The 16,596-nt window shown below is 42.4% G+C and overlaps 1 protein-coding gene across 3 annotated transcripts in view; it reads right to left on the bottom strand.

Moving 5' to 3' along the window:
• Window positions 1-1,237: 1,237 nt before the first annotated feature.
• The window catches only part of sde2 (SDE2 telomere maintenance homolog (S. pombe)), a 54,933-nt gene continuing 39,574 nt past the window's right edge, over window positions 1,238-16,596 (bottom strand). For 2 of the 3 annotated variants that reach the window (XM_047043507.1, XM_047043505.1), the window contains exons 2-7: window positions 9,184-9,301; window positions 8,590-8,701; window positions 7,894-8,063; window positions 3,187-3,292; window positions 2,774-3,077; window positions 1,238-1,955 (exon numbers count right to left, since the gene is read on the bottom strand). In XM_047043507.1, the coding sequence (XP_046899463.1) occupies window positions 1,737-1,955; window positions 2,774-3,077; window positions 3,187-3,292; window positions 7,894-8,063; window positions 8,590-8,701; window positions 9,184-9,301 (1,029 nt within the window). In that variant the 3' untranslated portion in view covers window positions 1,238-1,736. The remainder of the gene's footprint in view (window positions 1,956-2,773; window positions 3,078-3,186; window positions 3,293-7,893; window positions 8,064-8,589; window positions 8,702-9,183; window positions 9,302-16,596) is intronic. The other variant, XM_047043506.1, reaches the window with a different exon arrangement.

Here is a 16,596-nt window from a genome sequence, read left to right on the forward strand (position 1 = left end):
CTATTAACAACATTTCATGTATGTGTTACAACCATTTGCTTAACTTGCTAGAACAGGGCAGGCAACTCAAGCCAGTTCTCCCTGTGCTCATTCAATATAAATCTCTGTCTCATTCAGCTCCATGTGAATCGGCTATCGGCCAATGTGAACATTTGAGCTCGTGCCCTGTTAGTATCCGCGAGCACATTTGCAGGCAACTTTTATTGAGGTAAGCAAATAAATGGGGTAAATGGCCCAGCAGAATTTGTTTTCATGGAATCAACTTTTAAAATGAAAATTTAGGGGGGGATTGATGCCAGTTTATGCTGGGGTGGAATTAATCAAAACATTTCCACAAATTCCTTGTGTGTGTCTATTATACTGAAATACATATTAAATAATTTCAGACCCTTTCCCTGCAAGCAGCACCTTAGATCTTACAATAAATACCATAAACTTGATTCAAAGATTTAATTCCATCCAGGGTTTCCAGCAGCACTTTCCAGCTAAGCAACACACGCCTGCCGCCTTAAAGGTCCCATGACATGAAATGTTCACTTTAGGTTATTTAACATTAATGGAGTTCCCCTAGCCTGCCTTTGGTCCCCCAGTGGCTAGATATTTAAATAGGTGTAAACCAAGCCCTGGGTATTCTTCTCCACCTTTCAGAAAATGAAAGTTGAAATGCTCGGTTTTAAAAATGCTGGTTTTATGACGTCATAAAACTGAAGTTTACCTCCCCTTTCTGCTTTGCCCGCACAGAGACATTGGCCCACCAATGAGAAAATCAGCTACGACCGTGCAAGCTCGATATTGTTTTTTCTCGAGACATCATGGCTTGCAAACAACCAAGGATGGCAGTTAGCCATGCCTCTTTCTTCCTCATAGCATTTAAAGCTACAAACACAGAAACAGCACATCCTGAGGAAAGCTCATTGTGGGACAGCTCGTAGTGGCTGTAGTTCTGCACCAAGGCTGAATTCGGGAAAGATACTTCAGATACAGTATTAAGGGACCACTAAGGTCTATATAACAGCATCCAAAACAGAGCGATATCTGTTGTGTTACTCTGTCCTGTTTTATCCCTTTCATTCCAAACCATGACCAACGCCAGTCTCCCTTCTCTGCAGAACACATTAGTCTATCACACAAACTATCCCCCTCCTCCCCAAGATTATATCCTTTAAAAGATTAAAACCATTTAATGTCCTTATAACACTACTCTATACCCTCAATTTTCCAACAAAAACAAAACACATTCCATCTGAAATGTTTAATGTATTTAACCATATACAACCTTTCTACCAGGACCAAACCGACTAAAGTAAACTTTCTTTTAGAATATGTTCTACACGTTTTAACTCATATAGTAAAAAAAACAAAAATGTTGATGATTACTGACAAGTTATACCTTTAAGTACATAAACTAGGAAGGATCATTTAAAAAATCAATTAATCACAAGACAATATCCAGCTTGAAAACATAATGCACTAATGAACTATTTTGGGCTCAACAGAATATGAGTGACAGAATTAAGCACGATTGGTGTCGTGTCAAGCAAGTGTTGTTGCTTTAAGAAAGCACCCAATAAAAAAAAGTTTGAAACAGTTGTAGTCCCTTGAATTCCATACCTGTCTTCTGATAGGCTGGACAGTGTACATTCAAAATTCTCATTATGAAGTCCACCTTCCCACCCCTTTCATTTGGATCAACACACATTTAAATCACACAGATCAGCAATTTGGAACTCGCCCGATCACTTCTTCTTTCCCTTACTGGGCTTGGCCAGCAGAGCAGGATCAATTTGCTCAGGATTTAGCCCCTTGGTGGAGAAGAGGCGAGCGGCACGCTCCGCCAGGGTTCCCCCACACTTCAGTCCTTGTCTCATCAGCTCTGCCTTCAGTTTCTCCAAGCCCAGCGCCTCAAGCGCCTTCACAGAGCCCACAGCCTCGAGGTCTACAGGCTGCTGTTCCTGCTACCGTCAGGGAGAAAAAACCATGTTTATTATGTTGGAAAAATCACTAGGGTGATATGTTACGTATTTAGCATATTTAAATGTTACATGTTTAAATTTGACTGAATTTGATAATTTTAGTCGATAATCTTTTACTTCGCTGAAAATAATGTGACAAATTGTCACATATCATTTAACATTTTTTAATTTTGTTATGTACATCCTGAAATTGTGTGGACAACTAAATGAATGTATAATCACTGGTAGTCACAAAATACTGGATTGTCACAGTCACTGCGTTTACATGGATTCGAATTACAGGCTTATTTGGACTGAAATAGAATGATCCGTTTCTTGTAAACACCTTTGTTCTAATAATTGCGGTCCGTTCGACAGCGACAATAAGTTGTCGCTGCCGGGAGCCAGCCCGGCAGAAACATACAACACGAGCCAATAGCGCCGTTTGCAATCGCAGTATTCCTACTGTCATCATGCACGAAATGTAGAGGGACGTAGCTTCACCTTACTCTCTGTTCGCCGTCTTTCTCAAAATGTTGATGTTGTTGGTAGTGGTGAAAAAGGTCAAGCGAAAAGGGCTGCATCACTACTAGTTGTAATGAAAACAGCGCCACGTATCGTACAGGGATATGACATGCTTTCGGCCAATGATTCAGTTTATTCACTGCCATATATATTCAGATAATAGCAGTTGCCCCAAAAATTTGCATTATCCGAATAAAGCTAGATTCTAATTGATACCATCATGTAAACGCAGTGAGTGACTTTCCTTGGGACTTTCTGTCTGTGTTAGTCTCCAAGAAAACAACATTCGTCCTTGCCTCCTCTCCTCTGCAGCCTGGCTCTGCTTCCTGCTCCGCTCCACACCCAGCCACCCCACATGCCTGGACGTGAGCCGGGCTCCTCTCTGAGGAGAGGGGTCTGGAACCGGAGTTGGTTTCCTTAGCATCAGATTTGCCCTGAGCAGCTGAATAAGGGACTTCCGTTTCAGCCCTGTCATCTTTCTTCGCTGGGCTGCCTGGAGCCTCTGGGCTGGAGGAGGAGGTGGAGGCAGAGGCCTCGCTGTCAGTCGACTCGTCCTCCTCTGAGCTGTCGTTGAGGTCATCTAGCCCGGAAGCACCCGTCCTAGGACGATAGAAGTTATTGAAAAATATTGTCACGAGTTGTTTATCATATCGGGAATGGTCTAATAATTGTTGTATTGATGGAACAAGAAAGTCATCACGCAACTCACCATAAGCATTTTTTCTTGGTGGCTTTTCTACCTTTATTTGGAGTAGGCCTTTTCCTACTGGGTGCCTCTTCAACCTTGACTAGCCCACTAGATGAAGCTTGCATTCCTGAAAGAACGGGCAGTCAGACTCTGAATGTGTGCACGAATAGGTTTCTACACTACATTTGTGTAAACGAATGGAAATATAGCATGAAATGCAGCTTTTCACTCTATGCATTAACTAGGTTGAGTTTACACTAGTGCTGTCAAACGATTTAAGTATTTAATCGCGATAAATTGCATTAATGTCATAGGTAACTCGCGATTAATCGCACATTTTATCTATTCTAAATGTTCCTTGATTTATTTTTGGCCCATTATTTGTTCTCATTGTAATGCTATTATCAACATGGAAAAGTGGATCAGATTGCTTAGTGCAAATGTTTTATTTTTAATTGAAAACAACATTGCAATCGCCTGCCTTTGACAAGGGGGCGGAGGATTCGCATCAGCTGTGTGCTTGGCCATCAAGTGGTATTTCAGACTGGACAAGCTGCGATGATAGCTCAGTTTACAACTACAAAACACACAGATCACTTTGGTCTTGTCAATGGAACCATTTGGCATCTTTTTTAAAGTCCACTTTCCATTCAGAATCTTAGTAGCATCCATTTCGGCATCTCGCGCTCGCCATCACTTAAAACGTAACGTTAGCCTACTACACTATAGCCGGCTCGCAAGCCTGTTGTTTTGTTTCCAGTCGAGCTAGATCCGGTGTGCTGTTGTAGTTTTTCTAATGTCAGTAGTTGTTGCAACAGCATTTGAAAGTTTTATGAACGTTAATCTTGCGATAAAATGCGGTTAAAATGGGTTTGCGTTAACGCCGTTAATAACGCGTTTAACTGACAACACTAGTTTACACGTTATACAATTGACATAAATACACGTTTTACTGTTAGTAATGTCTTCTACTGAATCCTCTGCCAGGAACCTTGGGGTTACCATGGATGACAAGCTCTCCCTCACAGCCAACATTGCTGCAGTCTCCCGGACGTGTAGATTCACCCTCTACAACATCCGGAAGATCAGGGGATACCGGTCTAAGCATTCCACCCAGCTGCTAGTCCAAGCACTTGTCCTCTCAAAGTTGGACTACTGCAACTCGCTGCTCACCGTTCTCCCAGCATGCGCAACCCGCCCTTCCAGAGGATTCAAAAACGCAGCAGCCCGCCTGGTCTTCAACCTACCCAGACACTCCCATGTTACCCCGCTCCTCATCTCCTTTCACTGGCTACCCATAATGGCCCGTATCAGACTCAAGACCCTGGTACTGACCTTCCAAGTGGTAAACAGGACTGCACCCGACTACATCAAGTCTCTCCTCCAGCCTTACACCCCCACCCGCCACCTACGGTCTCCTTCTGACAACCATCTGGTGGTCCCACCGCTGAAGAGCGCCCGGTCCCAACACAATTCTCCTATCTGGCCCCCCAATGGTGGAATAAACTCCCCGCCTCCATCAGACACTGACGGTCTCCCCACCTTCAAGAAAAGGCATAAGACGCACTTGTTTCGGGAGTACAACGGTACTTGTGAATGATTTGCAGGACTTGATGCTAGTTTTGCTCCAGGATCACAATGACTCTTATTGAGAAACTTGTTGCTCTTGTTGGTTAGTTGTAACTGATTTAAATTGTTGCACTCGCTGTGAACTATATTACCGTAATTTTTGGACTATAAGCCACACCTTTTGTCCCTTTTTTTGACCCTGCGGCTTATATAATGGTGCGGCTAATATATGGATTTGTACAGCTAGCGGTTAATAAATGGGAGCTTCCTCAAGCAGCCATCTCTTTCCCGACAATCCCCTCTGTGCACGAACCCTTACATATGGTAACTAGAGAGGGTACAATTTCTGGGGAAATTGTAAGGTGTGCCTGCTTGCATCGGTTGCAGGTGGGTCCGTTTTCCCATCTAGTGATATTTTCAAGCATTTAGCCTACTCACATTGCATATTCATTAAGAACACCATTTGAAACAAGAAACCCCCTTTGAAACAAGCTACTGTAACAACGTTGTCACGGGCAGTATTTCAGATGGAATTGAGATTCAAATAGTACCGTCGGCTAACTGAAAATAAGCCCCCCAAAACGTAAATAAGTTTGATATTAATTTAGGGGGACATGGCTAATTCAAAAGCAGTTTGCTAGAGGCAAGCTAGCTGCTGTTGCTATCCACACTTCACTGATTGTTTGAAAGCGCCGGAAATGAGAATGTTTCTTTTGTAAGGGATAATTACGGTGGCCGACGTTCAAACACGCTACAAATAGACAAAGTACAAGCAAATTGACAATACACAAGCAAATTAAGAAAACATGTATTTGACCACACATGCGCAGCATTCAGCAAATGCGCTGCAAATATAGAAACGCGCTGCAAATACACACAACACAACCAAATACATAACGCTGCAAATATAGAAACGCGCTGCAAAAAGGAAAACACGCGAACCCCGAAAACAAATGCAAACAGAAAAACGCTGCATCTAGATAACACAACGGAAGTGCTCCAGGCCAGTGGGAGCGCTAAGTAGAAGAGTGTGATTTTAGAACCAGAGGGCAGATGAGAAGTTTGTTTTGAATAGGACCAAAATCAAAGTAAAGAGGCGACATAAAAAGATTAGTATTCATTTTTACATGTGCCCCTCCTCTTTGACAGTTTTTCAAAAGACTTACTTCGATGTTGGTCCAAACTTTTCATATGCTCTCTCTTTCTCTCTCTCACTCCATGGGGCCGAATATCAAGATGTTCCACTTGGCTCTCCCCCTAGAGGCCTGGAAAACTTCCGTTGTGAAAACTGGATGCAGCGTTTTTGGCTTGCGTGCTTTCGTTTTTGCAACGCGTATTTGCAGCGTGTTTATGTATTTGGTTGTGTTGTGTGTATTTGCAGCGTGTTTGCTGAATGTTGCACATGTGTTGTCAAATTAATGAAGATGTTTTCTTAATTTGCTTGTGTTTTGTCAATGCATGTGTTTTCTTAGTTTGCAGCACGTTTGCCAATGTCGGCCACCGTAGATAATGTATAGAACGCCGGTTATTATCGGGAAAATAAGCCCCGACAGGGCGAACAGCACCCCGACGCGAAGCGCAGGGGTTTTGTTTCGTCCTGAAGGGGCTTATTTTCCCCAAAATGACCAGCGTTCTATACATTATCCCGCTTATTACACGGCTACTTGCCAATAAAAATAACTTAAGTGTCTTTTTACAATGCATTTGTTACCATTCGTATTGTTTATCAGCAGAAAAATAGTTCGCCAAAGAGGTTGAACTTCATAGACTTTGAACATTCTTTAGGCTTCAAATCAGCTAACGTCGCTAAGCAACAGAGTACGCTGGGGTTAAAAAGTTACCGGACTACTTGCGGAGTGCTACGAAAGACGTGAATCCGAGGCAAAAAGGCCACTTCCCTTGACAGCGGTCAAATATGCATAGCAACGGTCAAATATGAGAATTGTTCACCGCTGAACGTTGGGAAGCCCCATTCAAGTGAATGAAGCATTCTACAGCGTTAAGAACAGCCGTGTAATAAGACATAATAAAGTTTAGCCATAGCTGTGGCATTGAAGACAGTACTGTAACCTACTACGACACACTGCCAGTGGGCGAGCCGAGTCTGTGACTCGGAGGCTAACGTCAAAACAAGACGCGGTCTCACTCAAATTCCAAGTTTTACACAAATAACAAAAATAAGCTGACCCGCTGGCTGTCTTCACAATCGCCATATCTTTAAAACACTGCTCTCCATTTGGATGTAGAATTGACCCTGGTACGAAATTAAGAAAATACTCATCAGACGCAGATCGACAACACTGTTGTCGACGAGTGTCAACACTCGTTGACAACACTGTTGTTGCTGCCGCAAATCGTCAATGGAGCCTGATGGGGCTCTTACGTAGCAAACAAATTAAAGTTTTTACAGCAACCTACATTAAAATCTCACCACCTGGCTGTCTTTACAATAGTCATATCGCCATTACATTTCCCTCTCTGTTTTTTTTCGTGTAAAATTGGACTATAAAATTAGCTACGAAAATACTACTATGATGCTTTCTAGCATGGCTGCCGCCTAAAAGACTAGACGGCCTCACGGGCGACCCGCACTTGCTCATTTACAAAGACTTTGACGACCTAAATCAAACATCCGAGATTGCAGTTCCACTCGAAATCGTTGTATCCATGCGTCGTTACTAACGTGTGTTGACGTGGCAAGCACACAATTAAACATTAAAACACCTGCGGCTTATAGTCCAGTGCGGCTTATATATGTACACATCATTCAATTTAGCTGCTGCGGCGCGCCTTATAGTCCGAAAATTGCGGTATTATTGCTTGCTTCTCTACCAGGTACACTCTTGCACTTTTGAGGATCATGTTGTTTAATTGTAACTTGTTTAACTGCATGCTCTTCAGGTTGTACCCATTGGCCCTTATTTGCTTTTCACAATGTATGCTACATGTTTTGGCTACCCGCAATGTTTTGGGGCCATCTCGTTGTTATGACCAGTGACCTGTGCCCTTTTGTAAAGCTCTCTCTTGGAAGTCGCTTTGGATAAAAGCCTCTGCTAAATGAATAAATGTCAATGTAAAAGGTGCTGTGAATTAGGTGATTTATCAATTGTTGGCAAGATCTTGGTAGTCAGTCTGTTGTGATAAGAATGTTGCCCTTGCCTTTTAGGACGGAGTCCTCCAGGCGCTCTGAAAGGTCGTGGCACTGCCGCTCGTATTTTGGATCTGTGAACTGGTGCTTGGGCTCAGCTAGCTTCCTCTGCAGTCTCTCCAAACGCCGCTGCTCTTTCTCCGCATCCCGGTCCACCTGCTTCTTCAGCCACTCAGCCATCCTGGGAACAGTCACACAGACCACTTAGACATGTGCACGTTTGTGTCAACATTGATAGCGACCCTGGTAGCAAATTTCTGACCATATGATTTGATGAGAAGCAGTCATTATAAATATACATTCAAAAAAAAAAAATGCAAATCACTACAACATATGGATGTACCACAGATCAATAGATCTTTTACAAAATGACAGCAATTACAATCTTTAATAACCATAATCATGGCAAATTACAATTGGAAGTCTCAGGGACTGAAATTGAAAAGTGTCCAAGTTTAGGAAATCAGCTTTTTCCACCCTGTTTGTGTAAAAAACATTTGATCCAATGATTTGTCCTTCTTCCTCCAGGGAGCATCATGTGTTAAATGAGTAGGTAGGTCTAGTTTGCATTTGGAACAAGTGACGTTGGGAAACTATTTTTTAAATGCTCACGGACAGAAAGAAATGTACAGATACTCTGCTGAAAGAAGTGCCTGATACTATGCTGTATATACCAGCAGAGTATCAGGCACTATATAAAATCCTACTCTTTCTCGTGGTTGACGTCTCTCAAACGTCTTCCGCTGAGGTCTCTGCAAGCTTCTCTGTTGGTGGTCTTCTCAATTTGAGCCCCAAGAGCTCGGAGCATAGAGCCAAAGCCTGTCAAATACAAAATGGAACAGTCATACTCGGAAAGTCGCAAACAATATAATTTGTTAGACAACATAATTTGCATCAGCTCCACCAAGATACTCTCCTGTCTGAGAAACTGAGGGAACATCTGCAGAAGTGAAGTGTTGTATAAAAGGAGTGAACTTAACAGAGAGGCTATGATTAATTGCTTTTGGTGCCATAAGTCAATTACTTTCTGACAATATTTTGTGAGAGACAAACTGTCAGTGCAAACACATCAGTTAATGTATTCCTTATCTATCCATTCCTACACAAAAAGTCCCATTCATTTCTTAACTAACATCCAAATTGCTCACAACCTGAGGAAATGTAGCATCAATATGTGCAAACAAATGACTAAACAACTCTGGTCTACTCCTATAGTAAGTTTGTCTTGGCTATTTTCAGCTTAATCAGTCATACACAGCCTAAATTATTCTAGTTTGCATATTGTTCTGATGAAATCCAACCTCCTTTTCCCCCACAAAGACGAGGCTCCAGTCGATACACTGCTCCATCTTGTAATTTATCATCGAGTCCTGATAGACGCCCGTTTTTCTTGATATAGAAGTCCTCTAACAGATAACCCTGAAAACACACAGGCACAAGTTTACATTGCAATTGCACATAGCATTACATATTATTTACAGCTGTCCTAAGATTGTATTCTTCTCGCCAGACTGTCCAACCAGGAATTACTGAGCACACCAATGTTTGGGTAAGGGTTTGTTTGCCCAGTGGTTCCCAGACTTTCTGTGCTGGGTCCCCCTTTGGTACATAAGACAACATTTTTGGTAATACATCATCTGCTTTGCGTTTACGTGGGAGCCAGGGTTCTAAATTAACTTTTTTGATCACCAGCCAATTTGGCTGGTAACTTTCTAAAGTTACCAGCCAATCAGAATTTCCACTAGCCAAATTCTTTCCGGTGAAAATAAGAACAATTATGAGTTTCACTGAATGCATTTGATCATTTTATTAACATTGTTGGCATGAAAAACACAGAAAATGAAGTAAAATGAAGCACAGAAGTATGATGCAAGGGTATGTGAAATCACCAACACGTGACTAAGTAAGGACACGATTTATTGTAAATGTACGGTGGCCGACATGAGCAAACGCGCTGCAAACTAAGAAAACACATGCATATAGACAAAACACAAGCAAATTAAGAAAACATCTTAATTAATTTGACAACACATGCGTAGCATTCAGCAAACGCGCTGCAAATACGCACAACACAACCAAATACATAAACACTGCAAATACGTGTTGCAAAAACGAAAGCATGCAAACCAAGAACGCTAAAGTACATAAACGCGTTGCAAAAACGAAAGCACGCAAACCAAAAATGCTGCATCCAGTTTTCACAACGGAAGTTCTCCAGGCCTCTAGGGGGAGATCCAAGTGGAACATCTTGATTTTCGGCCCCATGGAGCGAGAGAGAAAGAGAGAGCATATGAAAAGTTTGGACCAACATCGAAGTAAGTCTTTTGAAAAACTGTAAAAGAGGGGCACATGTAAAAATGAATACTAATCTTTTTATGTTGCCTCTTTACTTCGATTTTGGTCCCCTTATTCAAAACAAACTTCTCATCTGCCCTCTCTGGTTCGAAAATCACGCTCTTCCACTTAGCGCTCCTACTAGAGGCCTGGAGCAGTTCCGTTGTGTTATCTGGATGCAGCTTTTTTCTGTTTGCATTTGTTTTCGGGGTTTGCGTGCTTTCCTTTTTGCAGCGCGTTTCTATATTTGCAGCGTGTTTATGTAGCCCATTTGGTTGTGTTGTGTGTATTTGCAGCGCGTTTCTATATTTGCAGCGCATTTGCTGAATGCTGCGCATGTGTTGTCAAATACATGATGTTTTCTTAATTTGCTTGCGTTTGTCAATTTGCTTGTGCTTTGTCTATATTTGCAGCGCGTTTGCACATGTCGGCCACCGTATAAATGGCTAAAACGTCCATTCGCATCATGATGAGATTGACTCCTGCCCATGCATTTACAGTAACGTTTTGTCCCAAGCAGGCTATAATTAAACTGACCCAATATACTCTTTATTAAGAACAGTGTATTTACATTACACTAGACTGTCAGTAAGCAACATAGTTTTTTCTTATGCGTAGACTACATGCGGCAATCCTTACAAAACATGACAACATTTTCATTGTCAAACACAAGCCATTCCCGACCTGTCAGCCATTTGGCATTACATTTTCTTTTCTTCGTTTCTCTAGTGCTATCAATATCCTCATCCCCTGCCTCGTTCCTCTTCTCGCCCCCCGAACTTTGTCCTAACCACCGCCGCATTAAGTTTACTTTTTACTTTACTAGCTAGCTCTTATTACCTCCTATGATCCGCTATACTTCGTTTGACTTCTTCCTTGTGTTTTCTGGTGGAAACTCCGTTCGTTTCCACGGTTTCTCGCGCCGGTTTCACTTCAACTGCGCGCAGCCAATGGGCGTATAAAACGTTATCACGTACCATTATGGCACAGTGTTCATTGGAAACTCAGGAAGTACTGCCAGGGGGATAAATGACCAAGAACCATGCAGAGAACAACCTTATGCATCATTCATGTAATGCCTCATGTATCACCGGCCAAACTGGCTAGTGAGTTTTTATTAACACCCGCCAAAATGAATTTTAACCCGCATTTGGCGGGTTGGCGGGTGTTAATTTAGAACCCTGGTGGGAGCCCCGTCAACTTGTCCAGTTATGTTAGGGTGACCAGACGTCGTCTTTTACCCGGACATGTACTCTTTTCGAGACCTAAAAAATGCGTCCGGCAGGGATTTCAAAATTGTCCGGGATTTTGCCTAGTCGGATATTTGTGTTTCTCTGGGTCTTTCACAAACTATTTCGCAATTACAAGTTTTGGAAAGGGTATCTCCCTTAGGCCGATATATGCTTCTGCGTTTTTCTCAACAAAAAAAAACGCCCTCTACGAGCTCTCCGTAAAGGCCGAAATATGCTTCTGCGTCTCCGTTTACGGATGGGCGGGCGCACGGATACGGACGGATAGACTGCTTTTATGGCATAGAGTTAATATAACTACAGTCAGCTACTTTTGTCTTCCAAGATGGCGTCCCCATTCATTTCTATGAAAAGTGCTCAGTGGCGCAGTGAGGCAAGCGAGAGCGCGAGACTGGACGCGGCCATCTTTCCACTTCCGTGTCTTCCGGTCTAGCTTTAAACAGTGGCTCTTTTTTTCCCTAGCTCCGAGACCTTGTGCACGCTTGCAACTAGCTGTACACGTCATACTTTGCGACAACCAGTCGCAAGCATAGATTTATATGGTTACGAGTGTGTGAGCTAAGGCGTTGCAGAATCTATGGGCAGAATGGGGTACAAGTCTGATAAGAATCAAGACACGCGATGCAAACTTAACGGAAATGTATTCTGTCACTGTATAGTATTCCTTCCACTTGTTTTTTAGAAATAGGCTATAGGGCTAAATATAGGGCTATTCTAGATGGAACTCATCACATATGTTGCTTTTTTTCTTCGTGATATGAGTATGATTTCAAACGCATTGTATCGGATAAAATAAACTTAACATGAACAGCTCCGTTGTTGTTCTCGCCAGGAAAAGAAAGCTTAATAGTTATTTTGGTAACCGAAATCTTCCATAATGCAGACTTACCATATCTTACTGTCAACTTTATATTCAAACGAAATGCCACGAAATTCACACTGCCTTCAATTTATCATCAGTGTAGAAATGTGGCCAGTGTTTTATATGTTCATCCTACAAAACCAAACGCCTATTAATGGACATAACGTGATCTAAGAAGACTTGGTAATAATGTAGTAAATAAAAGCTTGAGAACTGTGTCTAAAATATACTTTATTGAACATTTGCCTTTGAAAGGGGAATAGTCGCAGAACCATATAGGCTACAAGACGTTTCCATCAGATGTAAGTGGGGGTGAAACAGAGTCACTGAGGACCTTCATTGTCCCACAAAAGCAGTCTGGCTTGATGACACGATTAAAAAAAGAATAATGGGTGTGTTTAACAAAAGCTTCTGAAGGCAAGACTAATATTATTTGAATATATATATCATTTCCGATTGTGGTTAACAGTTAAAGTATTAATCTTCGCCTTTTTTATCCAGATAGGCTACACATGTCCAGGGTTTCTCTTTCTCTTTAAATGTTCACTGGAGTTAATAGAATAAAAACGACCGGATGACACGGCAACCTAACCGTAAATGCAATACCACCTACATCCACCGGGGCCGTTGCTTCAAGCCGAGGGGCAAGGGCTTGGTTTATGGTTCTCCGTAGGCTGTGGGTGCTGAAAACAATTCACCGCCAGAGGAGTAGGTGGCGCAACGGTTTTGTGTTTAGACGTTGTTGAGTGTTTATTTACCTAGGTTACCGAGAAGTCGGAGCAAATTTACAAATGAGCCGTTTCATCAATAAAATATGCACATTTTCTGCAACTACACTGCCCATTTCTCGTCACATTTGAATTCAGATGCTGATTTACATGTACCGTTTAGCTGAAATATGAATTGTAAAAACTTTACAAGCAATGGCGGTCAAAGGATTCTGTTCGGCCTGCTATCACGGCAACCCCGCCACTGACGCAAGCGGTACTTAATACTGACCAATCACAGCCAAGGGGGTCTCCGTAGCTACGACGGAATGCCGATAAATGCATCTGCGTTCATTTTTAAATTTGCTCCGACTTCTCGGTAACCTAAGTAAATAAACACTCAACGACGTCTAAACACAAAACCGTTGCGCCACCTACTCTTCTGGCGGTGAATTGTTGTTTTCAGCACCCACAGCCTACGGAGAACCATAAACAAAGTCTATCCGTCCGTATCCGTGCGCCCGCCCATCCGTAAACGGAGACGCAGAAGCATATTTCGGCCTTTACCTTCCACCTTGTTGCGCGACATCTGTGAACCTCAGAAAACATCGTCATTTTGATCAGATAGTGCGGCATGCAATACACGACCAGCTACCCCCCCCGCCCTCCCTTCCCGCCCCCCCGCCGACGCGCCAAAGTGTCCTCTTTTTCACAAACTCAAATATGGTAGCCCAATATTAGTAGTGTCAGAGAATGTCTAATAAAGAGAGAACTCCCACTCTCGGGAAACTTCCGGGTTCTGAACTGGTTGCAGTTCCACCCAAGTTCCATATGAGGGCGCTAACGGTCGAGTGCGGAATGAATGGAGGTCTATGGAGCTATACCCCTCAAAATCCACTTTTCTCAGGATATAATTTTTTGTCTAGTAATTTGAATTCTGAATTCGAAAGGGGAGGCAAAAAAAATAGACACCGCTGGGTGTTAGATTTTTCTTAAGTCGCCTTTCCGTTCTAAAAAGCCTTTGAAAATGTCATTGACGTCATACACATCGTACGACAAGAGCTACTGCTTGACGGCAAGCTCTGGTTACTTCCACTTTTCTCTCGAGACATCGACAACACAGCTGACAGGTTAGGCTCTGCCTGTCAATACACATGCTAGAAAGAGCTTTGGCTTGCTAATGTTGTTGCTAATGCTCTGACATTCTGGTTCTACTTCGGATGCCATCAAGCGGGATCTCTGGTCGTAGTCAATCCTTCACTAACCAATCCGCATTATTTAGCAGAATGCTAGCGTGTTATGGGCAACAACGACTTACCCTGTAAGAAATCGAAAGGACATAAGCACCCGTTCATTCAACTTTTGACCTGTAATCCATGTTGAACATGCAAAAACTACAATCAAATCTGAGATTTATCAACGACAATCAGGCGAAAGAGACACATTTAGCCGTTTAGCTCCATAGACTCCCATTCATTTTGCACTCGACCGCGATCACTCCCAGTGGAACTCTGGTGGAACTGCAACAAAATTCAGTACAATGGGGCTTCATAGGGAGTGGGCAGGCTCTCCTTAAACAGGCTCTGGTAGTGTCATTTATTGATTGATTGATTCCATCCGTGCCCCCCCCCCCTCCCCCTCCTAGGGGGCGCGCCCCTCACTTTAAAAACCACTGTGTTAGCCCAAGGCTGTGTTCGAAAACGTAGACAGCTTTCTTAATCCTTGATGTCTTACTAGACAGGTGTCTAACGAGACAGCTCTCTTCGGGGTAAGGTATCTTAAAAACCGTTGTTTTCGAACAGCCTATTAAGACAGGATGTACGTCATCGCGCTGCGTGTATTTATGTGCTCGCACTAGCCCGCTTTGTCAGACGGCAGTCAATTGCAATGAGTTTATTGTCACACTAAGTCAAGTTAAGCTGTATTTATACTTGTGTTAGATATAAGCTCAATAGCTCATAACATTTGCGTTTGTATTTCACTCATTTGATAGGATTATGATAAAACGCAGCAACTAGCTAGTGTCTGCACTGCACTGTGATGCTAGCTACTGTACGTTATCGAAAAGTCACAGCAAATTTACAAATTAGGAGTGTTATCAATAAAATAAGTACATTTTCAGCAACTACACTGCCCATTTCTTGATACATTTTTATTCAGATGCTGATTTACAAGTACCGTTAAGCTGAAATATGAATTGTAAAAACTTAGAGCAATGGCGGTCAAAGGATTCTGTTTAACTTGTTGCTCACGGTAACCCCGCGCACAGAGTTATGGGTAATACGTGCCGCCATTAAGGCGAGACACGGCAGGCAAAAATAGGAGTTTTTCGTATACTGGTCAATTTTGATTTTCTTAGCTATTTTGCTTCCTCAACATGTCTATTTTCAAACTAGTAGAAAGAAAACGTTCAAAATATATTTTAAAGTGTTTATTCTACTGCACTTTGTCTTGTTGTGCCTGTGGATTTCACCAAAATTCAGCAAAAGTTAGCATTCTAACGTAACATATAGTACCGCGACCGTTTGCTTCACCATGACAGTCGTGGTATCGTTGTAAAGCTCTCTTTCTCCTGCACAATGTTATCCGATCCAAACATGGTCATTTCCTTTGTATCAGCAACCAATCGTGAAAGTACAAACGGGGGGTTAGACCAAATCAAGAAATCCCATTGGCTGGAGTCGATTTATGATAACTTGATTCGTTCAAATGCATCACGTGATGTGCGCTGACGCTTCCTGGTTTAGCTGTCAGTGGGACCTTTTAAATCTCAAAATGCCGAAAGAAGCGCGAACAAAAACTACCAAGAAAAGAAGACAACAATTGTCACTTGCCAGACAAAAGGCTAAACAGTCTAATGAAGAAGACTATCAAGTTCCTTCACAAAGCGCATCCATGCGAAAATTATCGATAGGAAAAGAGTTAGATAGCGGTGAACAACGCGCCTCACAGCAGTGGCTGATAGTTCATGTGGCGCGTTTGAATGAACTGGTCAATGGATTAATTTGTCCTAATTGTGCAGGGACAGGGCTTAAAATTAATATTGATCCGCAAAATCAAGGCTTTTGTAGCAGTTTACTTCTGGAGTGCAGTCTGTGCGAAAGAGATGGATACCGCAAAAGTATTTACACATCAACGCGTCTTCAAGACGGAACGAGAAACGACGTTGCCTTTGACGTGAATGTGCGAATGGTGCTCTTAGCGCACGAGTTAGGGTTGGGGTATGCTGCGCTCAAGAAAATAAGCAAAGTGTTAGGGATACCTGCTCTTCATTTGAAAACTTATCAGAAACACGACAAGAGAGTGACAGGTAGGCTATGGAAACAGGGCTGAGACTTAAAGTGGTAGGGGAAAAGGAATGCATCTCTCTCACTGGTGGAAAACAATGTGGCACTTTGGACAAAGTCAATTACTAATGAAAGGAGGCATTGTTGTATCCCCCACCAACCACACAGCTCCACTGTAGCCTTCATCAATTTGTTTTACGGATGAATAAAGTATATAATTCATGTGTTATTTAGTAAGTTTTACAGTAAACCCCACAGCCTTTTCCTTTTAATA

The sequence above is a fragment of the Hypomesus transpacificus genome, chromosome 21 (assembly GCF_021917145.1).
Source record: "Hypomesus transpacificus isolate Combined female chromosome 21, fHypTra1, whole genome shotgun sequence".
Taxonomy (NCBI): Eukaryota; Metazoa; Chordata; class Actinopteri; order Osmeriformes; family Osmeridae; genus Hypomesus; species Hypomesus transpacificus.